This window comes from Phymastichus coffea, unplaced genomic scaffold (assembly GCF_024137745.1).
Source record: "Phymastichus coffea isolate CEN01 unplaced genomic scaffold, Cenicafe_Pcof_1.1 PCOF00002, whole genome shotgun sequence".
In the NCBI taxonomy this organism is placed as follows: Eukaryota; Metazoa; Arthropoda; class Insecta; order Hymenoptera; family Eulophidae; genus Phymastichus; species Phymastichus coffea.
Window position 1 is genome coordinate 8,464,583 of NW_026706813.1, and position 17,865 is coordinate 8,482,447.

The 17,865-nt window shown below is 36.1% G+C and overlaps 1 protein-coding gene across 2 annotated transcripts in view; it reads left to right on the forward strand.

Annotated features, from left to right (window-relative positions):
* Positions 1-17,865, forward strand: part of LOC131663214 (26S proteasome complex subunit SEM1) — a 419,699-nt gene that overhangs the window by 103,257 nt on the left and 298,577 nt on the right. For both annotated transcript variants that reach the window (XM_058933465.1, XM_058933456.1), the window contains exon 2: positions 3,019-3,115. In XM_058933465.1, the coding sequence (XP_058789448.1) occupies positions 3,019-3,115 (97 nt within the window). The remainder of the gene's footprint in view (positions 1-3,018; positions 3,116-17,865) is intronic.

Genomic DNA, 17,865 nt, shown 5'->3' on the forward strand with positions numbered 1-17,865 from the left:
ATATTCATCCCAAAGCTGAGAAAACTTTACTGTTGATATAAGTTAATTATTCTTCCATGTAATTTGTTTCAAGTCAGACCTACATCGCCAGTACCTAACTGTAAATTTCATTCTACCGTGGAACAGTTTTGTCGATTGAGTTATAAAAAAAATGTATTTCTTTAAAAGAAAAATAAGTGGTAATAAATTTTTTATTTTCTTTGGGGGTCCAAAGTTTCTGTTTATTTAGTATTTTTAATTTAAACACTAATGCATCACCGATTTCAACTCTTACAGTGAAGAGTGTCAAATATTTTAGAAGAAAACGTGTATTTCAGTTACATATAGGGTGTCAATTAAGACCCGGAACGGCTGAATATTTTCTAAAGTACATCATTTCTGAAAAAAGTCAAGATCATTTCTTTAATTATTTTGAACAAGGAATCCAATGGTGACCTTGGATTTGACTTTGAACCTCATTTTCAAAATTATTTCAAGGTCAACCTCATTTTTTTCAAATGGGAATCCCTATTCTTGACACTGGCAATCGATAGAACGGGAAATTTTACGTTCAGATATGTGCTTAGATATTAGAAAAAATTTGACCTTGAAGGTTACTCCAAGGTCATTTACCCCCAACAAGGTATTGAGATTTTTAAATATTTTTCCGATCGATAAAGTTTTTATTTTTGTAGTTTTTAATGAGGAATCTTGTAGCCACCTTCAACTTGACCTCCAATTCGATGTCCACTTGACCTTCAAGGTCATTTCAAGATCAACTGATTTTTTTAATTGAAAATCGCAGATTTAATACCGGAAATCGATAAAGCAGGAAACCTTAAATTGTGACAGTATTTTTTTAAATGATGACATGACTATCATCCGTACTCTTACTTTTAGCATTATCCAGAAACAACTTACGTGGATGTAGTAAGATCTATTTCCTTTGGGGTGCTTGTCCAGTGCAGTCCCCTTACCTCTCGCTTGAAGATTTAAAGTTTAATGGCGATGTCATCTTGGATTTGGATAAATTTAAATTTTGGCGGTATATTCTAAAGGAATAACCTTGACCTTTTTCAGAAATGAGTACTTTAAAAAATATTCAGCCATCTCGGAATTTAATTGATATCCGTTTCGGGGTTTTACTGCTTACGTTTTTCTCAATAAAATATTATTTTTGTAAGCCTTGTTACATCTCACTAATTATGAGACGGGAAAATTTTCTATCCTTTTTGGGTTGTGATTTCTCCCTTTACCCGGGTAAGAAAAGATTGGTGTTGATTATAAATACCTATTTTCCTTGAATCTAAAATCCAGTATTCAAGCGCCTATCTTTTCAGAAGGCTCAATGAATACTTGATAAAAGATTCCACTCAGACCTATAAAGATCCTAATGATCCAAGTTCTGAGCGTTAAACTAATGTATCAAGTCTATTTCGTTTTTCAACGAGAGGACCGAGCTATACGGAATTGTGAAAGGGGAAGAAATGTGAAAAATAAATACCTAAAATTGAATCTAAAAACTGACTTTCCAAAAAATAGAATCCTTGGGGTTCTTGAGAGAGTGAATCCTTCGAGCGTGGCACTTCTTGCTGTGGGTGGTGTAGCAGTGGCAAACAGTTCGCGCCTTACTTAGCACATTCCCTCGGAATGCGCTCTCTTTCAAAATAAGGCCGCAAGGGGCTCTGAAGGATTTGGGCATGAAAACTTCAAAACTAATTGGTGGAAATTTTCCCGCAATAGGGAAGCGTACAGTTTTCTTAAGATAGATGGAGTTACTCATGCCAAATCGCGTATAAAAGTACTATTATTTAAAATTTTACTTTGCAAAGACTTAACATACTTTTATTACTTAATTATTATCTATTATAAGTCATTAAATATATATAAATAACAATCTGAAAGTTATATTTAATTCTCAAATGTTATTTATTTACATCTTTAAATATCTAAAATAAAATGGAACTTAAATGAAACGTAGCTTAAATTGTAAACCGTACGACTTAATTTTATCTAACTGCACAAACTACTCAATAGAATAAAATAATTTTCTAACTTTATTATGACTAAACTAAACAGAAAAATGAAAACTCGGTGGGAAACGCATAAGAGGAGTTTTCTCTTTTTTTTCTGCGTTCCTTATAGGGTTTGGGCGTCGGCAGCCAATGCTGTTAGTGCAAAGACATCCTAATCATATGGACGCACATAACAAAGTCGTAAAATTTTTTATACCTATTTTCTAATCGCAGACTATTTGGTCAGCTTGTCTTTTCTTGGAATTTGAAGAAACCTTGAGAAGAGAAACTTTCCAAAGTATTTTCGTTTCTCGAAATTGTACAGTTTGATGCATTGAAGTCGTAATACAAAAAAATAAAAAAAATGTAATAGAATGGTATTATTAATTATCCGACGTTACAGCCTGAAAAACAATCTGTTTTTTAATAACTAAAAATAATTTTTTTAATATTATGTAAGCTTTGCCTAAAATGATACTTTCTTTCTAATAGAATTATTTACATAATCAAATTATAAAAATTTATATTTGAAACATTTTCTATAAGAATTTTTTTCTGTGTTTTGGTCGCTATTTGGAGGAACAACCATATAGGTTCCTGTATACCTTCAATGGTTGAATTGTGTGAATAATTTTATTAATAAGTTAGATGATGTATATAGTTCCATAATACAATTAATATACTCGTACAGTTTAAAGTCAATAAATCTACAATTTTCTATATGTTTTATATATAGTAGTATATTTATGATGAAAGACTAACAAATTGTAAGTGTTATGCTGGCGTATGATCGTAAAATCTAGAAGTAATAATAACATAATAATAATATAATATAATAATACCATTATTAGTACTTGATAAAAATAAAAATTGTTACTTAACAAACATGATGCATCATTTACTTCAGATTGATCTGATTTATAGTGTGGTATTTATTGTCAGTACGAGTGGAACTATTTGTTCTGTTAATTTGCAATAGCACTAATAGTTTTATTGAAAGATAATTAATAATTTTTTTTTTCAGATTGGACATCTAAAGATGAAGATAATGAAGATATTAGCGTATGGGAAGACAATTGGGATGATGACGATGTAGAAGATGATTTCAATCAACAATTAAGGTGATAATAAATCTCTTTATGACTATTCAAAATGACATTCTTAATGATATTCTTCATTATACATATTTTCTTCCTCTTTCAAATTATTGTACAATAAATCATTAAAAATACTAATAAAACCACAAATTTATATAGATTCCTAAAGAAGTAAGGTCATTGGCTGGTTTTCGGCCCCCTACATTTTTAGCCATAGAAATTTTTTTATTTATTATTATCTTTATTTGATAACTAATCGATTTCACAACAAATGGAACCTCTCCCTCTTGCTCCTAGTAAGAATCAATGTTAATTCAATGTTAAATTTCGTGAAAAAAATCACAAAATTTCGAAGTAAATATTTTGGTTGTTCGACTTAACTGTAATATATTTATAAATTTTTAGGGTCGCTGAATCCGTATACGAGATCATCTTGGCTATGTCAGACCAATTGAAGGTCATTTAAAGATTAAGTAAGAGAAAAACCGAACAATCGAGTTGAAACCCGTATTATATAGGTTTATATATTAGGTCTTTAGAATCTCATTTTAATGCTATTTCAAGATTGAATAGAGGAAAAGTCGAGCAAAAATGTCCATCTATCTTTTATATAACTTTTTAGGGTCTTTGAGTCTGAATATAAGGTCATGTTAAGGAAAAACTTAATTTTTGACCTACAAATGGATAATTCCCCATGATCTTGATCCATTAATGCCGAAGAATGCTGATTTTTACGTAGATCTTTGAGCTCTAAACTTCACAAGAAAAACCGAGTAAATATTTATTAGAATAGCATATCTAACTATTTTCTGGCATGTTCTTTCGAATTCCGGGGTTGGGTTGGGTTGGGTTAAATTTGCATTTCGGAAGCCCTGAAAAAAACAGTGGATTCAAAGAAAAAAATGCGAAAAAACGGAAATTTTTTTTTTCAAAATTTTTCTTCGAGATGAAAGGTTATTGGGATTGAATTCCAAATTTGATCAATCGTGATCATGGTAGTTAAAGTTGGCAAGAAAATTTTTTATCATACCTCAAATCACCATAACCTCTAAAAAATAGCCGAAATGACATAAAATTTTGTGCAATCCGGAGTTTCTTGTATATCTTATAACAAATCAATTATTCATGTGGTTTTTCCTATAAAAATATTATTTGACGATTAGTATTCCGAAAATTGAGATATAGTTTGATTTACATACATGTACATTGCTTTCTCCTATTCTACTCTTAGCATTATACAGAGATAAAGACGTGGACGTGGTAGAAATATGCCTGTCTTCATCGGGGTGCTTTATTTTTGTGAGCCCCCTTGCCTCTCACCTTTCGGGGTGCTTCATTTTCGTGAGTTCCCTTGCCTCTCACTGAGAAACTAAATTTCCTAGTGTTTTGCCTTGAAACACGCATCACGAAATATAAAATTGCATTTCCTGCCAGAAATTCTTGTTCTTATAAAACAATTTTAACTCTTTTTTAATTTACTTACATGAGATTTTTTATGTGGTTTTAGTCGTCTTGACTGACCTCTTTGGATGTAATATGTGGCAATAGAAACTGTAAATTCTTTTATCCCATTTTTTCTTTTTTCACCCTTCGCGGTATTGTACAGGGTGACCTATGTTAAAGGAACAACCCCGAAATTTTCTACGGTCGGCATTCTACAAAACAATTGTTCCGACAAAAGTTGTTTGGGACAATGAGGGACACCATTCCCATAAATCGGATTTGACTTTCAGATTTATTTTCAAGGTCATTTGAGGTCAAAGTCAGTTTTTGAATAGGAACATATAATTTTGATCCCGGATTCGGAAAGAGCGAGAAATTCTACGTTCAGATAACGTATTATGTGTGGGGTGCGGTTAATCCCCCTCCCTCCTAAGGTCATGTAGGGGTTAAATTTATTATTTTTTTCATCTATGCACAGGGATGATTGGGCAAGGGTAAGATTAATTTTAATAACTCAAAAACTCAAATAACCAAATAACCCCAATAACCAAATAACTAAATAACCTTTTTTATCATAGATTCGGAAAGAGCGGGAAATTCTACGTTCAGGTAAGGTATTATATGTGGGGTGCGGTCAACCCCCCCTCCTATCCCACCGGGGCAAGGGTGAGGTTAATAATAATAATAATAATAATAATAATAATAATAATAATAATAATAATAGTAATAATAATGATGATAACCTATTGGGTATTGACCCAAGATAAATAAAAGTTCGATTATCAAGGTCGTTTTTGATTTAATCATTACGTATGTTCGTGCTACATTTAGTAACGTGAACCAATCTAACCAATGTATGCCAAGAGGGAGTGTTCAGTCTATCTAGGCAAGGTGAGAATGCTGAGCCGATCAAGACAAGACGTTGGCTACCCAGCCAATGAAAGCAAGGTATTAATTACCCAACCAATTAAGACAAGGTGGGAATGGCCAGCCAATAAAGACAAGACGATGACTACACATAGAGTTATGGTCAAGGTTGTTACACAAATTTTTATCTCATAAAATGTTCAAAAATACCACCGTTCAAATTTATGCAGTGTTGAATTCTACGTTCGAAATTTTCAACTGTGGACAACAAAACGTGACGCGGAATAGCTCTACAAGCTTGTGTAATGCGTTGCATCATATCTTGGTGTGGGTTATTACAATTAATCTTACCCTTGCCCGATCATCCCTGTACATAGATGAAGAAAATAATAAATTTGACCCCTACATGATCTTACGCGGGGGGGGGGGGGGTTAACCGCACTCCACACATAATACCTTATCTGAACGTAGAATTTCCCGCTCTTTCCGAATCCAGGATCAAAATTATAGGTTCCTATTCAAAAAATTACTTTTACCTTCAAATGACCTTGAAAATTAATCTCAAGGTAAAATCAGATTTCAGGGAAAGGTGTTCCTCATTGTTCCAAACAACTTTTGTCTGAACAATTTTTTTGTAGAACGCCAATCATAGAAAATTTCGGGGTGGTTCCTTTAAAATGGGACACCTTGTATATCACGAACGAGTTCATTATAGATGCCTGTATGAGTCTAATAAGAACCACCCAAGTTCTTTTCGAACGAATGCTTGGGAATACGTTATTACAATGCCCGTCGTGAAGATCGATGCCTCCTATAAATTTGTTATAGAGATGAAAAGCTTGTGGGAAAGACACTTCGATTTTAGGACGTGCCTCCGAATTATATCTTTTTGAAGGTAATAATAGAGTTATTCCGCAGTTGAAACTATTGAAACTGGTTTTGAATACATTATGGTAACGTAATTGATGGCACTGTTTTTATCATACTTCACAACGTGAGTACCTCTTAGAGCTTTCTTCTTAAGTTTATTCTTTTCTTTGGTCCGATTTTCTCTAACATTACCTATACATTTCAAGCCTAGTTTCTACAAATGTAGAATTAAATCTATATTCGTAAAATAGTTGTCAAAGTAAAGGAGAAATTCAGTCATTTTTCTAAAAGAAACCGATTTAAACAATGGTTTCAATAAATTCAATACTACGCGGGAACCCAAAACTTATTTTCCTAATTTATCTGCAATTTTTTAATTTTTCCCATCATATAAATCTAAATTCAGTACGTAGCCGTTAGAAGTACTCGTACATAAACCCCATAATTTGAAACCAAACCATTTTGGTTTTCCTCGAATAAAATGTTTCAAAGTTGTTTTCGCCATCATTTCATCAGCGAACACGCCGTCCCTTATCATTAAGGTCATGATCTCGAGATCTTGAATATTTCAAAATTGACTTGATTTCTTTGAATTTATCTCTAGACATTGTAGACGATACTACTTCACACGATAAAAATGGATCTATTAACCAATAATCTTGTTGGAACTTCCTTTTATTGAACGAACTCAGGATAACAATCCCAAAAAAGTATTCAGGTCCTGCAACTTTAAACTATAATTATTTCCACGACATGCATCGATGATGTATTGTTTCATTTCAGCAGAGAAAATGTTTGGAATAATTTTACAGGCTCGCTCTCTTGTATAGTTTTTTCTCAATTTTTTTTTTTTTTTTAATTTTGTTTAACCACCCTTATTTCAAATAAATACATGATCTTTCTCAAGTTTGTCTTGATTTTCGGAGTGACTTTTTGAAGCTTTTTTATAAAAAACAATGGAAATATTCACATTTTGATCGGAATCTTCATCAGAATTTGAATTATCAGAACCAGAATCATCAGGATTCAGTATTATGAAATTTTCATCAAAATCATCTTCTAATGAATATGCTTCATGTTCTACATAAGATGAATTAGAAGATCTAAATCGTTTTCGTGACATCTCTTTGAAAAAAGATTAGTTCGATTGACAAGTAACTTGCAGTGGAAACGGTTATAATAAAATAGTAGACTATAATTCTTGTAATTCCAGTAATGATTTGGTAAGAAAAACACGTTGCAAAATATAAAGAATGGGAACTGATCCAGAGTCTAATGAAGAAGCTGTGGTAATACTGTTGTCAATTACTTGAAAAAATGATTACTTGGTCGACATACCGCTGATCATGGAAAATGTAGCAAAAAGTTATCAAAGGTACTTTATTACAAATTTCATACATATAACAATAAAATTCTATCTATTCAAAAAATAGGTTCTGCATCCATGTACATTCAAACACATGACCAATAGTGTACCCATACAGTACCTAATGCCTTGACAGTACCGAACTCCAACTTGATCCTAAGTTTTCACGAATCATTTTTTCAAAAGAAAAAATACCAAGCGTAAAAATACCAAAAAATTTTCCAAAAATTTTACGAAGAAAACAAAAAAAATTTTGTTCTTAAACATAATTGCATATAATATTTTATTATTATTTCTTATTAATATTACATACATTCTATTTACACGTTGAATCTTGCCTTTTTTTCTTGGTGTTAGAGATATAATTTCGCTATTATTTATATTTTCAAGAAAAATATTACATACTACAATATCAATGTCACTGTCATCGTCCAGCTCTTTTTCAAATTAAAATAATTCCGCATTTGTACATGAATTTTCATTTCAAAAAACATATAACTTGGAATATTTTAGATCATGTTTACGGTAACTAAATGCACTCTCGCAATCCTTTTGACATTTACATAAAATTTTGTCGGCAATATCGGGTGGCATCTTTTGATCTAAAGAAATTTATTCTTTCCTATTTGGTTATAATAATATTTTTCCATTTTGTCAACCGTAATCAAGTGGTTTTAAGTTATTATTGTGCCAAGCTTGTAGCTGCAGATATATTCATTTACAGTGCTCAGTGGCTTTACCATCTTTCGATGGTAAACTTTCAAGTTTAACTGATGATTTTGTTTGATACCGAAAATGGAAAAATCGTTAGTCAGCACAAGATAACTCCTTGGAATTTTTCTTTTGTAATATTTTATCTATGTTATTTGTATACAATAGTTTAATAATTTTTTTATCATTTTTAATAAAAGTTGTGCTATTAGATAGTGACTCATAAAAACAATTTGCTAAATTCATCAATTTATCGTTTTCTACTTTGTTAAAAATATCATTTTTCCTACTCCATAAAATGCAGATGTAGTGTTGCCACCAGTTAATGCATATAAGTAGTAACTATTGATTTTCATGCAGAAAATTTAAAACTATTGCAATGAAAATATTTGTTTGGTACTCGACCATGTGTTTTTTATGAAAAATTACTTTATAATTCAGATTATTGGCGCATAATTCTGTCTAAGTCTATATCGTTTGTCATAACATTTTGTTCATATTTCGAAATATTTATCGATATTTGTTTTATCTGCATCTTCACTTGCCAGTTGAGTAATATAGTCCTTTGCTTCCAAGCGTCTTTTAAATAATATTTAATTAATTGATGTTTATTTTTATCATTATAGAAAAATTCAGTAAATTTTAGTGGGATCTTTTTATTTTATACAACTTTAATTTCTCAACCAGTATATTTTTGTTTCTGACGAAGACATTCGAAAAATGTAGTGGCATCTTCTTCCTAGCCATCAAAAATTATAAAACTATTTTTTTCAAATGACAGTAAACATATTCTACATATTTCTGCAGTATATCTTCAATATTATTATTTACTAACCAAGATATTTGATGTAATAGAAAACCACCGTCAATCACGTAAATAACACAGGTTGACAAAATTTGACGAAAGTCCAGACCCAAAGACCAAACTTAGTATACCCGAAGGAATTTTATTTGCTGAATCCAAATCTGTCCTCAGAATTGATCCATTTCTTCCAGTTTCTGAGATATCCTAACCTAAAAGTGCAAAAAAGTCTGTTTTTCGCTCTTTTCACATCGCTAATTTCCATTTTAGTGAAAAACTGGAAAGAGCATTCGAAAGGGTAAGTTGTCTACTTTAAAAAGCACTACCTAATTTTTTTAATTAAAATTTTTAAAGTGGAGATATCTATTAATCTATTTTTACGCACATCGAATAATTTTTCATGTAATTTATAGTATCACTGAAAACTCAAATTTCCTCTATTTCAAAGAACGATATGTCAAAAATTTCAATTGAAAAAATTAGATAGTGTTTTTTAAAGTAGACAACTTACTCTTTTGAATGCTCTTTCCAGTTTTTGACTAAAATGGGAAATTAGCGACGTGAGAAGAGTTTAAAAACAGCGAAAAACAATATCTTTTGCACTTGTGGTTAGGATATCACAGAAACTAAGGGTGATAGATTAATTTTGAAGTCAGATTCGGATTCAGTGCATTAAATTCCTTAGGGTAAACTAAGTCTGATCTCTGGGTCTAAAAACTGTCGGCCTGTGCAATGGGAGATTGCAAAGGGCATTCCTCAACATAGTTAAAATTGTCGGCAACAACACTTTTATCCGTTTTTCTCTTGCCGATTTTATTAAATAATGAAAGAGGATGCTGAGCTAATTTATATCGTTTTTTTGTGTTAAATTATGTGAAATGCGTTGAAACATCAGAAGTGGCGAAACTCTGACAATGTTATTATTTACTTTTATCTTATTGTGCATAATGCACAAAGGTATTACTGAGTCTTTCCGTCTGCATGTAATTTCATTAAATAAATTTTTTTTATTAAGAAATTTTCTTTTAACAATAAAATATCAGTTTCATAAACTAAATGACAATTAACTCTAATATATCCAACATGACTGAAAACTATAGATTGAACTAAGTTACAAATAGGAAATGGATCATGTTTATTGTAAAAATCGAATAATAATTTTAAATCGGACACATCTCTCTTAATTCTACCGACACGGGAGTCAAAGTATTTTCCGGTAGTATCATACACATATGAACAGAAATTTTCCATCTATGTGCAGATTTCTATCAAAGTAATTGTACAAGCAATCTACTTTGCTATTGTACTTTCTGTCAGAGCACGTCCGTGCGTCATACCGCCAATACATTTCATGGCACACATGAGGTCTTGCTCTATAAGAATATTAGAGCAAACACCACTCTACATTTTTTTTTGAACGGCGAATAATAAAATACCCCTCATTTGCAAACATATGAATTTCATTCATATTAACCAACCATTGTAATGCAACCATGTCTTGTAAATATAAAAGTGCAGATTTAGCATAGTTATTATTTCCCGTCGCAAAAGATTAGTATCATTTGTTCAGTACAGTTGGAATGTAATTGAAAATTCTCTGACTTTTCAGCCTGATAAAAAATCATTATCAGTGTAATACAATTAAAATATTATAAAAAAAGTTGAGCAGTTGGTTCATTTTCTTTCAATTTAACGAGTTCTTTTTTAAATTTTAAGAATATCCCAGCAAAGATTGCATTATACTTAAATTCGGTTTCATCAAATTAATTTTTTTGATTTGAATTTTCAAGATATTGCAGTTCCTCATTTGTAAAGCTGCACTTTTTATTATTTATCGACTTATAGCAACAAGATTTAAGAGATGGCATCTAATCGATCCAGAAAAAACGTGTCCGGATAGTGCATTTTTAGCAGAAAGTTTAGCAAATAATAACGAAAAAATTTCCTTTATTCCAGAATCTTACATGAAATAATTTATACAATTTAAAACAACATTAAAGTATGAAACCCACCTATTCTGACAGTTACATTAACAATACCATACACATTGTTTCGGGAAGGTGATGAAATGGTGAATGCGATCATCATACCGTGTCTAAATTCCGCATTTCAAGTTCATTTTTTTTTAAAGAGGGAAAATAAGAAAATTCTCAATTGTACAATAAGTAGCTATTGTTTGATATAAATTGATGTCAGCCTCGGGAAGTACTGATTACTTATTTTCAGGTACAATTGGATATGTAGACTAGTAGTAAGAGCAAAAGTCCAAAGAAAGAGGTATTTTATCAAATATACGAGGTCTGTCCGGAAAGTATCGGGCCTACGTTTACATCTTCGCGCCATAGTGTTCGAGCAACCTCTACCGGACAGAAACGTCAACAGTAAAGCCTCACGAGTATATTGCTTACTTACTGACACCTGCCGGACATATAGTTCATGTGCAGCGTGTCTTTGTTTACAGTGCCTTTTTCGCGTTCGTCGGATTTTGATATTGTCAAAAATGTCTGAAAAACAAGATCAACGAATTTGCATCAAATTTTGCTTTCAACTCGGAAAAATAAGTTCGGAAACTATTGAAATGATGCAAAAGGCCTTCGGAAGCGAGTGTATGAGCAAAACACGAATAGAAGAATGGTATAAACGGTTCAAGAATGGTCGCACTTCTGTCGATATTGATTTTCGTTCCGGCCGACCTTCGATGACAAAAACCGCAGATAGTATTAAGCGGGTGCGACTTACAGTCGAACAAGATCGTCGTATGACTGTGCGAGAACTAGAAGAAGACCTTGGAATACCAAAAATTATCATTTCAGAAATTACAACCGAAAATTTAGGAATGAAACGCATGTGTGCGAAATTCATCCCAAAATTGCTCACAGCAGAGCAGAAGAACATTCGCTTAGAAATCGCTCTAGACAATCTGGAAATGGTCAATAATGATGATAATGTACTTAAAAAAGTTATTACAGGTGATGAATCATGGGTTTATAGTTATGATCCTGAAACAAAACAACAATCTTCACAGTGGAAGCATTCTGAATCACCAAAACCAAAAAAAGCACGTCAAAGTCGGAGCAACGTTAAGTCAATGTTGATTGTTTTTTTCGATTGTGAAGGTGTTGTACATCACGAATATGCACCAACAGGTCAGACAATCAGTAAAGAATATTACGTTTAAATTTTGAAACGTTTGCGTGATACAGTAAGAAGAAAACGGACGCACTTTTGGAAAAGTGGTGACTGGCTTCTCCGTCACGATAATGCGCCAGCGCATTCATCCAATCTTGTACAGCAGTTTTTGAGCAAACACAATATCGCATTGCTTCGACAACCTCCATACAGTCCCGACATATCCCCTTGTGACTTTTGGCTGTTTCTAAAACTAAAAAAACCACTCAAAGGACACCGATTCGATTACAAAACAACGGTTGAAAAAAATGCAACGAGTGTACTTAAGGCTATCCCTAAAAATGAGTTCCAGGACTGTTTTGAAAAGTGGAAACATCAATGGAACCGTGTTATTCAATCAAGTGGGGATCACTTTGAAGGATGCCATCCACCAGATGATAAAGAATAACGCTAGCACGAAAATATAAAGGTAGGCCCGATACTTTCCGGACAGACCTCTTACATATCGAATTGTACTTGAAAATATATAATCAGTACTTCCCGAGGTTAACATCAATTTAATATGCTGATGACCATACAATAGCTATATATTGTACAATTGAGAATTTTCTTATTTTCCCTCTTTTAAACAAAACTAATTTAAAACGCGGAATTCGGACACGGTATAATGATGGAACAGCCACAAGTGTACAACAGATCTAGATGCGTTATGAATAGGAGAAAATGAAGTTTGAGATGGGTGACCGAATGCTCATCGCTGCGCGGATGTCTTCTCCCTCCCTTCTCGGTAAAAACGCCCTCTCCCGTCAAATCTACAAAAAATCCCACTACCCTCGTTTCAAAAATGACCTTAAGAAGGTTTGAGCTTTCAGCTAGATCGACCCTCGGCGTTTGGAGTTGGAAGTCGTGTAAGTTTGACAGTAGGCGAACGTATTCTCTGGAAGTGGTTTTGACGATATCAGTGCGAACCTCGTCGTCTAGGCCGAGGTGCATAGCGATGATCCTCCCGACAGGCCAGCGTCCGTCTGGACCAAGCAGGAAGGGATCAGTGATGACGATGAAATCGTCGATCTGCAGATTGAGTTGTGGCTTCTTACATTTGGGTCACTAGATGAGTGTATTATAGTACTCTTGGCTCCAACAGGCCTAGAAATGACCCTGCATGGCCTTGATGAACTCCCAGTAGCTAGCTCGATCCAGTCTCTCGTCGAAAGAAATTGGCTGTGGGTAGGAGGTCGCCCAGATCGCCCGATAGCAGGAGGAGAGGTCGGTTGTTGAGCGTGGCCTCGACCGAAAAGAAGAGTTATAAATTCCTCGCAGGTGAATTGGCGAGGCGTAGTGACCCGTTGAAGGAGCCGTTTCATCGACTCCCTGCTTTTCAGACTCCACCGAAGTATAAGGCCGACGAGAAGATGAATTTTCAGACGATACCTTCCTTTGCGAGAAAACCTTCAACCAGGCACCAGTCGATCTCAGCCTCTCGTAGAAATCGATGTAACTCGAGAGTGACGAACCGTAGAAGTGCGCCGAGGAAAATATCCATGGTGAGGTTTCCGACAAGTTCGAGGTGGACAGCCTTGGTACAGGTGTAGACAAAAAATGCGACGTAGCCCTTTTCCGGGGGGATGCCTCGGCCCTTGTTGCGGCACAAATGGAAAAGCCCAGCATAGTCAACCTCGCACTAGGAGGAAGGCGTCACTGGAGCCGTCGAAAGAGAGGCTTTGCGTGGGGCCGAAGTACGCGCTGAGAGACGGACACAAACGGCTTAACGGTATAGGTACCGCCTGACGCACACCATGGAGCCTGCGATCCAGATCCTTTGCAAGATTCGAGCGTATCTCGCCCGGAAACCACTATGAAGACATCGCCCGTGAGCCCACCCGATGACTAGCTGTACGAGGTGCGACTTTCCAGGTAGTAGGATAGAATGCCGTTCATCGTACGGCAGGGAGGAGCTGTCGAATCGACCGCCTACCCAGATCACTCCGTCGTCGTAGAAGAATGGCTCTAGTGATTTTGTCTTGCTGCAGCCCTTTAGTTGGCCTCCTTGGCTCATCTAGGAGAACATCTCGGCGAAGGCATGACGTTACGTGATTCTAGAGCAAAGGTTGAAAGCTTGTCGGAGCTCGGCCGCGGTGATAGGCGACAGCAAATGTGCGGCCTCTCGTCATCTCAGGAGTCGAACCGCGCGCGCGGTGACTCACAACGGGACGTCCAGAGTAAAAAATCGATTGATGTGTGTCTACACCGGGCATGATAACTCATCTTCAGCCCATAACGCCGCACAAGCGATGATACCGCCCGATTAGCGCATCAAGCGGTCTCACAAAGCCGATCACTTTCTGACCGTACAAGCCAGCCCAGACCACGCCACGAGAATGGGTGCAGAACATGCTTGGCGGTGTAAGTGCCCCAGGATGCTACGTCGACCGAGTTGCAACTCGTTGGTATGTGGCGCGGAACGATGCCAGTGAATAGTTCCTGCACGTGGGATACATAGTTATCGATGATGTCGTGTCCCTTGGGTTTATCTGAGTGTAGCCAGTGGAGAGCAAATGTGAGCTGATCCATCACCGGGTCCCAAGTGATACCAAATTCACAAACTGGCTCGTCGATGGAGAATTAGATCTAATCCAGCCTCAGGCGATCTTCTGTGATGATTTCCTCAAGACGGTCGGGCTCGTTGGTCATCCACTTGCGGAGGTGGAAGCCCTCCGCCCTAAGCAGGTCGATGAGCTGGTCGATGAGCCGATGAGCTCGGAGGCACTTCGCTGTCTCCAGGTCAGGAACGCCGCTGAGGAAGTCGTCCATGTACCATGTAGGTCCCTTAGAACCAGCTCGCGTGCTAGCGAAAACCGATCCCCTTCATTCTCATCGAGTTTCTGCATAGTACGTAAGACGAGGTAAAAAGTGCAGACCGTGCCATAGGTGACAGTCCTGAGAGTGAAGTGCTGAGCGGGCAGGTTAGATGACGGGTTCCAGACGATATGCTGTAGTTTGACGTCCCTTTCATCTATAAATATCTGGCGAAACATCTTCTGGACATCCGCACATTAGCGGTATCTCCGCCAGTGGGTGATGATGGTTGTTATACCGCCTTGTAAGTTTGGGCCCGAGTGGAGCACGTCGTTAAGGCTGAGACCTGTAAAAGTGGCGCGGAACGCATTGAATACGACTCTCAGCTTAATTTCACCATCGCTGCGCTACTAGATTCCAAGTCACCGCAAACTTCTTTGGCAGTCAGTGGTCTCATGTGACCGAGTTGCTCATACGCCACCATGAATTTGTAGTAACTCTCGTGCGAAACCGGGTCTGAGCATATTCGCCACTGCATAGAGGTGAGCGCCGAGCGCGCTTGGGGCAGGTTGACCCCCGGGAGAGCCTTCTTTTCTAGCTTCAGAAGGAGTCAAATCATGTATCGACCATCGCATATCCGTCGGACTCCTGGAGCGAAAATCGCTTCATACTCCCGATCGTCGACAGAGACTCGTCTGACCGATGGGACTTCGCAAGCGCCCAAAAATGCTGTATGGACGAGTGGAGCTGCTTTTGGCTGATGTCATACGGCTGGATTGCTGTAGCGAGGGCTTGGATGTGGGAGTGATCCGTTGACGACTCAGGAAGGGAGTATGTGATAGACATCCGCACCTATGACGACGTCGATTCACTCGGGCTGGTCGAAAGTAGGGTGACCAGCAGTAGCCTGCGATGAATATTCGATACCTCGGGGTGAATTCGATATCTTCATTATTCACTGCTCCTTATCAACTCAACTATCCCACTTGCAGGTAAAACATGGGTATTTGATGTATCCACTTTGTTCGTCCAGAAAAATGGATATGTCTTTAAAATCATCGCATATCTTCCATTTATATTTTTTGTAATCTATTTTTTCAAGAATTAGTTTCATGTTTTCATATTTCTTATCTAAAACTGTTGAATATCCAAATGGAACGGACGCACGCAGATTTCCATTATGAAGGAGAACTGCCTTCAAACTGTGGGTAGAGGAATCTATAAAAAGTCTCCACTCATCTAGATTATAAGTTTTAAGGCCTAAAGAAGCCATTAAACCTGAAGCATCGTTGAAAACAGTTAATGATTCCACCCCTGTAAAATATTGTGGAAATTCTTCCTCGCGATTTTAGTACCAAGTAAAAATTACCTCGGGAAAAAGCGCACCTTTCACTTACAATCTTGAAGCTAACAGCATCAACTCTTTTTCTAAATTCCCTAAATCTTGATTTAAATCGTTCAACTCAGCTTAATTGAACGTACATTGTTTACCAAAAAATGAGCACAGTTCGTTGCTACTTGCAACTTCAAATTCATTTTCATCTTTTTTGATTTTTTAAACAGGAATGGTATTTTTAGGTTTATGAGGAGTAGGTCTTGTAACAGATTGTACGTTTGCATATTTAATAGTGTATTTATCTTTGCTATTGAAGGTACTGATTTGTTTACCGCCGTGGCATAAACACAAAATAGCAATCATCAACGGGATTTTTTGGTTCTTACTATACTGTGGGAGTGCCAAATAACATACACTTTCTTTTTCCATTTTTCCAATGTGTTAAGCCTATTTTGCACGTATCGCAAATCACGTTAGAAACCCAAGTTTTATTGGTCAATTTATTAAAATTTATTGGTCGATTAAAGTAATCTTTGTACAATAATTTGATATGGATTACGATGGTTGTTTGAAAAGTCCGTGCAAAGTCAGAGAGATGGCGCTACAAGTACGTATCAAGGTTATTTTCAGTTAGTGGCATATCTTGGAAGAGCACATACCAAGTTTCAGCCAGATCGGCCAATTACTTTGCGTTTTACATCCGTTTCAATCAAAGAAATCGAGTTGTTGTAAAAAAATGGACGAAAAAGAATTTCGTGTATTGATTAAACATTACTCTTTCAAAGGCAAAACGCCTCAGGAGATTTAACAGAAGCTTGATAAACATTATGGTGATCGTGCACGTTCGATTAGAATGGTTTATAAGTGGTTTCAAAATTTTCGGAGTGGCCATATGAGCACAAAAGACGCTGAACGTTCTGGACGCCTTGTTGAGGTTACCACTTCAGAAATTATTGATAAAATCCATGATATGGTGATGGCTGACAGAAGAGTGAAGGTGCGTGAGATTGCTAGTACTGTAGGCATCTCGAGTGAACGAGTACATAATATTTTGTACCAACATTTGGACATGAAAAAGCTATCCGCTAGATGGGTGCCGCGATTGCTCACGATTGACCAAAAACGAGATCGTGTGAAGTGTTGCAAGAATGGTTTGCAGCTGTTCCAGCAAAATCCGCAAGACTTTAAGCGTCGTTTCATCACTGTAGATGAAACATGGATACATCACTACACTCCTGAGACCAAAGAATAGTCTAAACAATGGGTTACCAAGGGGGAATCTGCTCTGAAAAAGGCGAAGACAATTTCTTCGGCCGGGAAGGTTATGGTGACTGTCTTTTGGGATTCGCAAGGAATAATCTTCATCGACTATCTGGAAAAGGGTAAAACCATTACAGGCGAATTTTATTCATCGTTATTGGATCGTTTGAAAACCGAGTTGCTAGAGAAACGTC